The sequence below is a fragment of the Rhinoderma darwinii genome, chromosome 5 (genome assembly GCF_050947455.1).
Source record: "Rhinoderma darwinii isolate aRhiDar2 chromosome 5, aRhiDar2.hap1, whole genome shotgun sequence".
In the NCBI taxonomy this organism is placed as follows: Eukaryota; Metazoa; Chordata; class Amphibia; order Anura; family Rhinodermatidae; genus Rhinoderma; species Rhinoderma darwinii.
In genome coordinates this window covers 265805434-265818636 of record NC_134691.1, presented here as the reverse complement: position 1 = coordinate 265818636, position 13203 = coordinate 265805434, and the positions used below count along the sequence as shown (strand labels likewise).

General features: G+C 41.5%; 1 protein-coding gene across 1 annotated transcript in view; it reads left to right on the top strand.

Annotated features, from left to right (window-relative positions):
• The window catches only part of LOC142651877 (acyl-CoA dehydrogenase family member 11-like), a 260668-nt gene that overhangs the window by 159710 nt on the left and 87755 nt on the right, over positions 1-13203 (top strand). The window contains exons 9-11 of the mRNA XM_075827102.1: positions 2716-2839; positions 3987-4064; positions 4638-4776. Of these exons, the coding sequence (XP_075683217.1) occupies positions 2716-2839; positions 3987-4064; positions 4638-4776 (341 nt within the window). The remainder of the gene's footprint in view (positions 1-2715; positions 2840-3986; positions 4065-4637; positions 4777-13203) is intronic.

Sequence of the window (13203 nt, the reverse complement as noted above, 5' to 3'; positions counted from 1 at the left end):
GCTAACATAAAGTAGACATATGGGAAATGTTAATTAGTAACTATTTTGTGTGGCATAACTGTCTTACAAGCAGATATATTCAAATTTACAAAAATGCTAACTTTTCAAAATGTTCTTTACATTTTGGTGATTTTTACAAATAAACACTAAATATATCGACCAAATTTTACCACTAACATAAAGTAATATGTGTCATGGCAAAACAATCTCAGAATAACTTGGATAAGTAATAGTGTTTCAAATGTATTATTACATAAAGTGACACCTCGAATTTAAAAAATGAGGCTCTGTCAGAAAGGTCAAAACTAGCTGTAGTGGTAAGGGATTAATACATGTTGTTAAAAAAAGACACATAGATTTGTAATAAAGTTAAAATGTTAAAAGTTAAAAGGGCAAGCACGATGCTACAGACGTTACTACATCAGTGGTGTCGTGCGTGCCCTTACGGCACAGACGCACACCTTCCATCTCTGACTTAACACAGGTGAATAATTAAAGCTAAGCCCCTAAATAAATGTGCTTTATTTAAATACTGACCCTTTTTAGAGACCAACCACCTCTTGACGATGCATTGATATGAAACATGGGTTAGGGGTGGTGGATGAATTTGTGAATCTGTGTAGATATTAGTGCCTTTTGACTACTGCAGGGTCCAGGTATACTATTATGAATTTAAAACAGTTTACTGTATTTTTGAGTATTTAGATATTTCTTTGTTCTTTGATTCTTGTGCAACAATAACTTCTTGGATATTATTGTATTTATCTCCACCAAGTTAACCTTCACTCCAGTACAAGGTATTTTGGTGCCCTGGGCAGATTAGGCAAATTGCGCTCCTCCCCACACCCCCTGAATACAATTGTGTCACACACTGTGCCCCTAAATAAAATCGTGTCAGACACTGTGCCCCTACTGTGCCTCACACATACAGTCCCCTATAAAAATAGTGCCACCTGAAAATAGTGCCACAGGTTGTGACCCATAAAAACAAAACCACAAACACGTAGTGTCTTCTAAAAAGAGTGCTAAATGATGTGCCTTCTGAAAATAGTAAGACAAGCTGTACCCTGTTCAGAAAAAGTGCCCCCCCACACACTCACACACTCACTGTGCCCCTGTATAAAGTGCCACACGCTGTACCCCCTGTAGACAGTGCCTTACACAGTGCCCCCTGTCGATAGTCACACACAGTGACCCTGTAGTGCCACACACAGTGCCCCCTGTAGCTAGTAACACACAGTGCACCCTTTAGATATTGGCACATTCAGTGTCCCCTGTACACAGTGCCACACACAGTGCCCCCTGTAGACAGTGCAACGCAGTGGCCACTGTAGAAAGTACGAAGGTGAAGAAAAATGAAGAAGTGGCGCTCCTCTGAGGTGTTGTCGCCCCGTGTCTAGTTGATACACTTCAAAGTAAATCTATGAAACAGACTCACTTTAATGCTTTTCTTTAGTAGTGGGCACACTACCAAAAGAAGTCTTGCAATTCTGAGTCTGTGCATTATTGGTGTTAGCCGGCTGCCACCTACTGCCATCCCTGGAAGGATTAATCCTTGTTGCGGGAATGAAGATAAAAGCAAGAAATCAAAGAAAAATTTCATGCAGTATTATGGTATCGGCGCCAGGCTGGTAAGTAAAGATAAAAAGTGTATGATAAAATGATTTCTTTATTCAACCAGTCTGCATGAATAAAGTAATACTTTTATTATACACTTTTCATCTTTACTTACCAGCCTGGCGCCGATTCCATAATACAGAATGAACTTTTTCTTCAATTTCTTGCTCTGTAGAAAGTGACACACGCTGTTCCTCTTTAGACATTGCCACACTGTGCCACCTGTAGACAGCGCCAGACAAAGGACCCCTTTAGACAGAGCTACACAGAGTGCGCCCTGTTGTATCACACAGTGCCCCCTGTAGATAATGCCGAATTATGCCCATGCTGCAACATACAGAGCCCCTTTTTAAAAGTGCCACACACAGTGCCCTTGTAGAAAACGCTGATAAAAGCAATCATTGGAAAATTGCGCCCCCTTACAGTGTGGCAAGGCAATGCCCTAGATGGGTGCCCACCTTCGTCTACCCCTCATCCTGGGTTACACACTGTCCCTTTTCCATTTTTTGTGTGAACCTTGTTACAAATGTATGTATTTTTTAACAAGATAAACATATTAATTTTTAGCGGATTTTGGTCCTGCATGTTATTCTTGGTGTGTATCATCTTATAGGGGCTAGTAAAAACCCAATAGAAAAATTACAATAAAAAAAATATATAAACACTCTTATTTATGAAATACAAAATCAATTCCGTTCCTCACACCAACTTTCAAGAGATGGAGCAGAAAATATATTTTTTTGTCTTTCTTCATAAAATTAATTGATTGTAACTTGCAACATTAAGAGGGTCATGTGCCTTCCAATTTTGGGTGATTAACCTTCTTGCCATTTGTAGTCCTTTTAACCCTTACACTATATTTTGTCTGTGACACTTTATTCCCAAGTTGTACCCCAAGAAAGCATTAACAGCCTCAAACAGTATATTGGTATGAAATTCTTCATTAAACATTTTAATAATTCTCACCCAAAATTCGTGCAACTTGAGGCATCGCCATATCATATGTATTAATTCCACATTTGGATATTTACATCTAAGGCAGTCTAAATCAAGTCTTACATCAAAATTTGAGGTGCTTAATATTTTTCATTTTTGCAGAGAAAAAACAGCTGTTGTGCTGCCCAACTCTCCTGGAGAACTGTTCCTGCTTAGTGTCAAAGGGCGACGAGTTTTGCAGCAAGTTAAGCAGTTTATGCAGCAATACATATTTCCAGCACAACAGGTTAGATTCATTATCATAAGTTATATATCATACAATGTTATACACTCATGTGGGGTGTGCATGACAGTAAATGTTGGACTTTGTTTTAACAATTAAGTTGGTGAGTAAGATCTCCTCAATATCTGCTGCATGGGCTGCTTGTTCATTTATACAAACATCAGTCCAGTGAGTTTATGGACCTATTATTTACATATCTGTTTGAACCCAGCAGGTTTATAAGGCTATGCTCTCACTGCCCTCAGAGGCTCAGTTTGTAGTCTCCATCGTAAATTTTGTCCAGATTTGATGAAAAGAATTGCGCAGCATGCAGCACTGTTCTACCTGTCAAAACATCGGACAACACATCGGAATGCCAATTATAAGATAATGGGCTCCATTGGGTGGCATTTTTTCTTCCTTATGCCTTGCCTATTTATATAGGACACGCCACCAATGATACCATTTAAGCCTCTACAGCAGACCCTAAAATGGATTCAGACCACACACACCAGACCACCTAAATTAAGATATAGACCCTAGGCCATATCCTCTTTATGCAGACCCCAGGCTAGGCACCCACTGTATGCAGACCTCAGCCCTGTATAAAGAACCCAGGCCTAAATCCCCCTACATACACACCCCATACCAGACTCCCTTGTATACAGACCCCAGATCAGTCCCTCCTTGTATGAACAGACCCCTAGATATATAAAAATTAGACACCCAGATTTACCCCCAGATCAAACCCCTAAAAATTACAGATCCCAGATCAGCCCCCCCCCCCCCCGTTTACATACCCCCTTAGGCTGCGCCGAGTATCCCCTTTGGTCTGCATACCGCAAGTTGAGAACCACTGGTCTAAAGGTCCCTGATATACACTAAAGTAAATACACTGTAAACTTTTAACAGTTGAAAAGCTCAGATAACTGATCACGAATTGCTAACGTTTCCAATCCTTGGAAACTGAAACTTGGGTTAAGTGGGAGGCCTAGTGGTTGGGCTCCCAACGATCAATGACTTGTAGCATAGACTATCAACATGGCATAGATGTTTGTGGAGTGAAAAATCCTTTAAATTTAGCTTATACATTGCATGTGGTTATGTGTTTTAAGTATATTTTTTGTCATCAACTTTATTGTTCAAGCTAATATGTTTTATGTACTTTTAGGAAGTTTTGGAATATTATACCATACATGAAAACTCCCCACTTAGATGGAAGAAACCACTGGTCATTGAAAAGCTCAAGGTAAATAGCCACAGGTATACAAGTAACATTGCAAATACAAACATGCCACTGCAGATATTCTTAGAACTGTTGAATTTGAGCTTAGTGCTAGGACAAAGTTTAGGCCAAGTGGATCTTAAGAGTGTATTCACACGTGAAAGACTTTGTAGCCGAAATTCCTGCGACTAAAAATTTGTTCCATTCATAAGAATAGAACTTGAAGAAATCCATGCACCTGCTGCAGAAACAACCCCATAAAAATGGATTTCTGCAACAAAATTTGACAAGTAGGAATCCACCCTAAAGATATATATATATATATATATATATATATATATATATATATATTCTCTCTAGAAATAACCCCACTATTGACTATTCCAGCTCAGCCTCATTCATTTTATGCGCTACAATACCTGATACAGCCCATGGTTAACAGTGCCCCTGTTTCAGTCATTTTTTTTTTTTCTCCATTTTTTTTCTGATCCTGGCCAACCTTTTAAAATGTTAGCAATCTATGCTTTATGAACAAAATTTACAGTAGGAAGAGTTTCCTTTGGGATGAGCGTTACAATTGTTTTTAATTCTGTCCAGGAACAGGCAAAAGCTGAAGGGTTGTGGAACTTGTTTCTGCCAGCTGTCAGTGGTCTTAGCCAGATAGACTATGCCTTTATTGCAGAAGAAACTGGGAAATGTTTCTTTGCTCCAGAAGTTTTTAATTGTCAAGCACCAGGTATGTATCTTATAAATACCAACATCTAATGGACATTCCGATCGATCAGAAAATAAGAACATGAACATGCAAAACCCCTTTTCTGTAATAATAATAAAATACCCTGCAACATGTTGCTGTTGCATTCTTCACTCAAGTCATCCCATCTACATGGTCAGGTAGCCAGCTTCTCCTCGGCTGTCGATAGCTTACTGTATCTGTGACCACACTGTCTGTTCATGAAAGAGACAATAGCTGTGGTCAGCAGTAGTTATTCTGCGCAGATTAGACGATCCAGTCATTGTACAGACAGGAAAAAGCTAGATGGTGTTCTGTCATTGCATTAACTGAGAGTACAAGCTCTGAAGATAGGGAGGAGAAGTGCCAGATGAAAATACACTGTAGGTTTGTGCTAATGGCCTTTGGATTTTCTTTATGGCAAAATTTCAGTGCCACAATGTAGTTAAGAGGGATTTACGAGAGCCATATAAATAGTTAAATGCAGAAAATGTGATAAAATAATGGAAGAAGAGTACTCACCTGGTATATCCCCCACTGCTCCAGCACCACTACTCCAGTGTTACCGCCAAACTTTGTAGGCTGTCCTGCAGTGATAATGTGTTGTCTACCTGTACGTGATCACTGTAGCCACTGGTGCTGATAGTCAGCAGGTCATCACTGAAGGACAAAAAACAAAGACTAGCTGGATTACCAGAGCGGCAGTGCTGGAGCGGTGGGGGATATACCAGGTGAGCAATGTTTCTTTTGTTATTTAAGCCAATTTCCTGCCTTTAGCCATTTTTTGGGGTTTTCAGAAAACTCCTTTAAGCTTCTGGGGACTGAGTATGTGGGCACTCTTTTGCAGGCATTGAGTATGTGGGCACTCTCTTGCAGGCATTGAGTATGTGGCCACTCCCTAAAAGGCATTGTGTATGGGGCACTCTCTGGCAGGCATTGTGTATAGGGGCACTCTCTGGCAGGCATTGTGTATGGGGCACTCTCTGGCAGGCATTGTGTATAGGGGCACTCTCTGGCAGGCATTGTATATGGGTGTGATTTAAGTTTTATTGCGGCCCTTTGTAGTCGTACAACCTGACAAATATATTTAAATCCTGTAGAATAAGTGTTTAAAACATATTACCCTCATAACTTTGATATGGTTTCCACAGAGTTTTACTCCTGGTGCTTATTCTGTTTTAAGTCACAGGAACATGCCACTTGGTAAGAATTTAAGTCAGTAACTGAGATTTTCAAGTAGAAATTCAAGATCTCAGAGGCTTATAATGGACATTTTCTCACTGTATTTGAGGATTTCTCCGCTTTGGCCAAGCCATACCTGTTAGAAGGGTCCCTTAACAATAAGCTGGTCACAAAGTGTCCTAAGGGAAGGATTGGCAAATGCCCTCAAAAATTATAAATATAATACATTTCCAAAAAACCCACACAAGGTGTGCACCACCGTTCAATATGAAGTAAACTATAAAAGGAAAAGATAGGACAGTGTGCGGTTATATAACAATTGAGATTAAAATGTGTTACTTTATTAAATTATAGTGAGATATTAAAAAGTCCAATGTTGGTGAAATTATAGAGAATGCAGAGAACACCTAATTCTGCATTCTTGAGGGACATTAGTTGGCCCCAATAAACAATTAATGTCCAACATTTCTATGTTATAGTTGTCTCTCTATTATTGTGTATGAGTAATATGAGTGCTAGTAGGCAAAATTCAACGTTTACTTGTATTTGCACCTATACCTGGAGACCTACACCTACATATACACTTATTTAATTGCAGTATGAGCTGGTGGTGCTGTTACTGATAGCATGTACGTAGTCTAGCTGGTGATGATAGTACAGCACCTCACATTGAATCACCGTTCTGGTTCCTAGGAACAGTGAAGTAGCTGTATATACTGCAATGGTTTTTGATGGTCTTATTATAAATTAACACCTGCAGAATTTTAATAATAGGCTCACAATACTGGTAAGGTGCATTGATATATGGTGTAAATTCTCACACCTGAGAGTGGGTGATAACGTTCTATACCCTGCAGGACATCTCATATGATCTCAAATGTGTTGGCTGAAAGTGCACAGAGAAAGGATCTCATCTGTGCACCAGGGGCGCCCAAGCCCCGGATCTTTGGCCCGGTGCCCCAGATCCCCAGGCGACTGCCACTATAGGGGTCGCAGCGGTCAGGATTGCGACCGGGCTGCGGCCACCGCACCGCATCTATAGAAACTTACTATAGTAACTGGGGCCTATGTCCTAAAATACACGGGCCCCTGTTACTATAGTAACAACACAAATACTTACCCTCCTTCCCGAGCGCAGAGGAAGTCCTGAGGTGTTCTCGCATCATGACGCTGTGCGCCGCGCATGACATCACGATGCTGGATGGTGTCGGGACATCTGCTGCACCAAAGAGCTGGGCAATTGTAACATCATTACAGCCTGCTGGGGTCCTGTATCTAAGTCTGCCTCTTGTAAGCTTAGCTACAGGGTCCAACACACAGCAGCACACATGGACTTAGATACAGGGCCCTTGTGTGATACGATCTGTTAGACCATTTATCTAAGCTTACCACAAGGCAGGCTTAGATACAAGACCCCAGCAGACAGTAATCTTATACTGTATAAGATTACTGTCTGCAGGGGCCATGTATCTAAGCCTAACATGTGGTAGGTTACTAGGCTTAGATACAGGGTCCAACAGACGGTATCACACATGGGCACTGTATCTAAGCTTACCACATGTGTTACTAATGTTTTTTTTTTGTGTGTGTCTTTTATTACAGGCTTGGTCATTGTACTACGTCAGATTTGAGGACTACTTCAATGACGGATTTTTTTATTTTCAATACAATGGTTAATGAGGGTTGTGTGGGGGGGTTTATTTCAATAAAATATATTTTTTCTATGTCTTTGTATTTTCTTTTAAACTTCATTGCTACTGCCTTAGTAATGGCCGCTGGCTGATTGACAGTGTCCATTACTAAGTAATGTGCAGAGGCTAACACTAACCCCCATTATTACCCCGGTACCCACCGCCACCAGGGGTACCGGGAAGAGCTGGGTACGATCCAGTACCCGACCATCTGCAGTGGCTGTCGGGTACTGTGGCGACCACAGGCTGGTATTATTAGGCTGGGAAAAGCCAGAAAAAGTGGCCTTCCCACCCTGGTAATGCTAGGCTGCTGCTGCTGTGTTGTATATGGCTGGTTATCAAAAAATGGGGGGGACCCACGTCATTTTTATGTTTTTAAATGGAATAAACGTTGTGCAGTCCCCGCCATTTTTCATAACCAGCCATATACAACATAGCAGCAGCAGACTAGCATTACCAGGGTGGGAAGGGCCACTGTTTCTGGCCTTTCCAAGCCTAATAATACCAGCTTGCGGCCGCCCCAGTGCCCAACCATCAATACAGATGGTCGGGTACTGGATCGTACCCAACTCTTCCTGGTACCCCTGGTGGTGGTGGGTACTGGGGTAATAGTGGTAGGATTAGTGTCTGCATTGGCTAACACCAAGCCCCGCCTTAGTAATGGACACGGTCAATCAGCCAGCAGCTATTAATAAGGCGATAGTAATAAAGTTTAAAAAAATACAAAGACAAGAAATTTATTTTTTATTTAAATTTAAAAAAACACACATCCCTCATTAACCATTTTAAATGACTAGAAAATATAGTCACAACATTGACAAGGTTAGAAATAATGATTTATTTTAATAATTTTCTCCTTCAAACTTTGCTTTTGTCAAAGAATGCTCCATTTGCAGCAATTACAGCATTGCAGACCTTTGGCATTCTAGCTGTTAATTCGCTGAGGTAATCGGGAGAAATTTCAACCCATGCTTCCAGAAGCCACTCCCACAAGTTGGATTGGCTTGATGGGCACTTCTTGCGTACCATACGGTCAAGCTGCTCCCACAACAGCTCTATGGGGTTGAGATCTGGTGACTGCGCTGGCCACGCCATTACAGATAGAATACCAGCTGCCTGCTTCTTCCCTAAATAGTTCTTGCATAATTTGGAGGTGTGCTTTGGGTCATTGTCCTGTTGTAGGATGACATTGGCTCCAATCAAGCGCTGTCCACAGGGTATGGCATGGCGTTGCAAAATGGAGTGATAGCCTTCCTTATTCAAAATCCCTTTACCTTGTACAAATCTCCCACTTTACCAGCACCAAAGCAACCCCAGACCATCACATTACCTCCACCATGCTTGACAGATGGCGTCATGCACTCTTCCAGCATCTTTTCAGTTGTTCTGCGTCTCACAAATGTTCTTCTGTGTGATCCAAACACCTCAAACTTCGATTTGTCTGTCCATAACACTGTTTTCCAATCTTCCTATGTCCAATGTCTGTGTGCTTTTGCCCATATTAATCTTTTCCTTTTATTAGCCAGTCTCAGATATGGCTTTTTCTTTGCCACTCTGCCCTGAAGGCCAGCATCCTGGAGTCGCCTCTTCACTGTAGACGTTGACACTGGTGTTTTGCGGGTACTATTTAAATTAAGCTGCCTGTTGAGGACCTGTGAGGCGTCTATTTCTCAAACTAGAGACTCTAATGTACTTGTCTTGTTGCTAAGTTGTGCAGCGGGGCCTCCCACTTCTCTTTCTACTCTGGTTAGAGCCTGTTTGTGCTGTCCTCTGAAGGGAGTAGTACACATTGTTGTAGGAAATCTTCCATTTCTTGGCAATTTCTCGCATGGAATAGCCTTCATTTCTAAGAACAAGAATAGACTGTCGAGTTTCACATGAAAGCTCTCTTTTTCTAGCCATTTTGAGAGTTTAATCGAACCCACAAATGTAATGCTCCAGATTCTCAACTAGCTCAAAGGAAGGTCAGTTTTATAGATCCTCTAAACAGCAAAACTGTTTACAGCGGTGCTAACATAATTGCACAAGGGTTTTCAAGTGTTTTCTAATCATCCATTACCCTTATAACACAGTTAGAAAACACAATGTACCATTAGAACACTGGAGTGATGGTTGCTGGAAATGGGCCTCTATACACCTATGTAGATATTGCATTAAAAACCAGACGCTTGCAGCTAGAATAGTCATTTAGCACATTAACAATGTATAGAATGTATTTCTGATTAATTTAATGTTATCTTCATTGAAAAAAACTGTGCTTTTCTTGCAAAAATAAGGAAATTTCTAAGTGACCCTAAACTTTTGAATGGTAGTGTATATACACCGCGTTCCAAATTATTATGCAAATGTTATTTTTCGCTGATTTTCCTAAATAGTCTATGCAAATGACAGTCAGTATAATCTTCAAGCCATCAACCGTTGGAGTATAATACAAATTTTATTAAACAAATCTCCTAATGATAACAGATTTTTTTTTAGAAGTTAAAAACTCAAAATGCAGTGTTTCAAATTATTATGCACAACAGAGAACAAAACATTTTAAAGGTTGTAAAGAGAACTAAAATGGTCATTTGTTGAATTTGCAGCATCAGGAGGTCATATTTACAGAAATCAAAAGCTCTTTCAATCAAAAAAAACTTAGCAGGCTAAGTTACATGTTAACATAGGACCCCTTTTTTGATATCCCCTTCACAATTCTTGCATCCATTGAATTTGTGAGTATTGGGACAGTTTCTGCTTGAATATCTTTGCAGGATGTCAGAATAGCCTCCCAGAGCTTCTGTTTTGATGTGAACTGCCTCCCACCCTCATAGATATTTTGCTTGAGGATTCTCCAAAGGTTCTCAATAGGGTTGAGGTCAGGGGAACATGGGGCCACACCATGAGTTTCTCTCCTTTTATGCCCATAGCAGCCAATGACACAGAGGTATTCTTTGCAGCATGAGATGGTGCATTGTCATGCATGAAGATAATTTTGCTACGGAAGGCATTGTTCTTCTTTTTGTACCACGGAAGAAAATGGTCAGCCATAAACTCTATGTATTTTGCAGAGGTCATTTTCACACCGTCAGGGACCCTAAAGGGGCCTACCAGCTCTTTCCCCATGATTCCAGCCCAAAACATGACTCCGCCACCTGCTTGCTGATGTCGCAGCCTTGTTGGGACATGGTGGCCATTCACCAACCATCCACTACTCCATCCATCTGGACCATCCAGGGTTGCACGGCACTCATCAGTAAACAACACGGTTTGAAAATTAGTATTCATGTATTTCTGAGCCCACTGCAACCGTTTCTGCTTGTGAGCATTGTTTAGGGGTGGCCGAATAATAGCTTTATGCACACTTGCAAACCTCTGGAGGATCCTACACCTTGAGGTTCGCGGGACTCCAGAGGCACCAGCGGCTTCAAATACCTGTTTGCTGCTTTGCAATGGCATTTTAGCAGCTGCTCTCCTAATCCTATTAATTTGTCTGGCGGAAACCTTCCTCATTATGCCTTTATCCGAACGAACCCGTCTGTGCTCTGAATCAGCCACAAATCTTTTCACGCTTAAGTTTTCTTGAAATATCCAATGTTTTCATACCTTGTCCAAGGTATTGCACTATTTCACGCTTTTCGGCAGCAGAGAGATCCTTTTTCTTTCCCATACTGCTTGAAACCTGTGGCCTGCTTAATAATGTGGAACGTCCTTCTTAAGTAGTTTTCCTTTGATTGGGCACACCTGGAAAACTAATTATCACAGGTGTCTGAGATTGATTACAATGATCCAAAGAGCCCTAAGACACAATACCATCCATGAGTTTAATTGAAAAACGAATAATTAAATGTTTATGACACTTCAATCCAATGTGCAAAATAATTTGGAACACGGTGTATATATACACACACATACATACACGCAAACACATTTTTTGGGGGGGCTGAACATATGTTAATACAAGTTAGTACAGGGATACTTACTGCTGGGGCCCTGTATCTAAGTATCATGCGTGATACTCTCTGCTGGGCCATGTATCTAAGCATATCATGTGTGATACTGTCTGCTCAGCCACTGTATCTAATCCTATCATGTGTGATACTGACTGCTGGGGCACTGTATCTAAGTCTATCATGTGTAATACTGTCTCTTGGGCCATGTATCTAAGCCTATCATGTGTGATACTGTCTGCTGGGGTCATGTATCTAAGCCTATCATGTATGACACTGTCTGCTGAGACAAGGTGGGCATGTGGGACTACCTACAGGGGACTGCATGGCACTGTCTACAAGGGGGATGTATGGCAGGGGGACTGTGTGTGGAACCATACAGGGGGGTTGTGACACTATATACAGGGGGGTTGTGACACTGTATGCAGGGGGTTGTGACACTATATACAGGGGGCATTGTGATGGGAACGCTCTACAGGCGTCTTTGATTAGAGCCCCGAGACATAACTTTGCTTGGGGATCCAGAAATGACAAATTTGTCCCTGAGGGTTAGTACAACGATACTTACTGCTGGGGCCCTATATCTAAGGCTGCATTCACACAAGAATTACAGATTTACGTGCGTAAAAAACGCACGTAAATCTGGTCATGTGCGTTGCGTTTTGCATCAGTGTGCTTTGTGTGTGGCATGTGTTTTTCACGCACTCGCAAGCACTTTTTTTTCAGTGTAATTTTCACGCACCCATTGACTTCAATGGGCGGCTAGGTGCGTGAAATACACCAATATAGGCCATGCAGTGATTTTCACGCAATGGACACTCGCTGCCTAAAAACTCACGCATGTGGGAATAGCTTCAACGCACAACACACAGACGAGAATCACGCTTGTCTGAATGAGCCCTAAGCCAATCATCTGCCATACTGTCTGCTGAGGCCATGTATCTAAGCCTATCATTCGTGATACTGTCTGCTGGGCCATGTATCTAAGCCTGTCATGTGTGATACTGTCTGCTGAGACAACACATCCAATTCTATCCAGCGGTGTAGCTATAGGAGCCTTAGTCTTATAGATATGCTATCGCTGATATGTATGTAAAAAAATTTTTTACATACATAACCCTAAAAAAACCCTAACCCTAAAAAAATTTTTTGGGGGAGTGTTAAATATATGTCTCAGGGCTTGTGCCCCTGATCTTTTAAGACCGCAGCGACGCCCCTGCCGTGCACTGCTCTCACTATCTAAGTTTACTGTGCTCAGAGCTGTCAGCGGATATAGAGTATAACTTATCACTCCTAACAGTAGGTAAAAATCGTTTTATACCCTACAGGAGTCTTATCTGATCTGATGTATGTCGCCTGAGAGTGCACAGGGAGAGGATCTCATCCGTGCACTGCTCTCACTGTCTTAGCTTGCTGTGCTCAGAGCTGTTAGTTGCAGTATGAGAGCACTGAACACTGCTCCCCTGCTCCACAGTGTCTCTGCTCATGTGAAAGCGGAGGTAGCAGGAGGGCAGCGGGGAAGGACTAGCCGACTTGTGTCATATGAGAGACGTACTCTATAGCAATTTATTGGGTTGCAGGGCAAGGCACCAACATTGGAGGATTAAAAACTTGAACACTCGGCACAA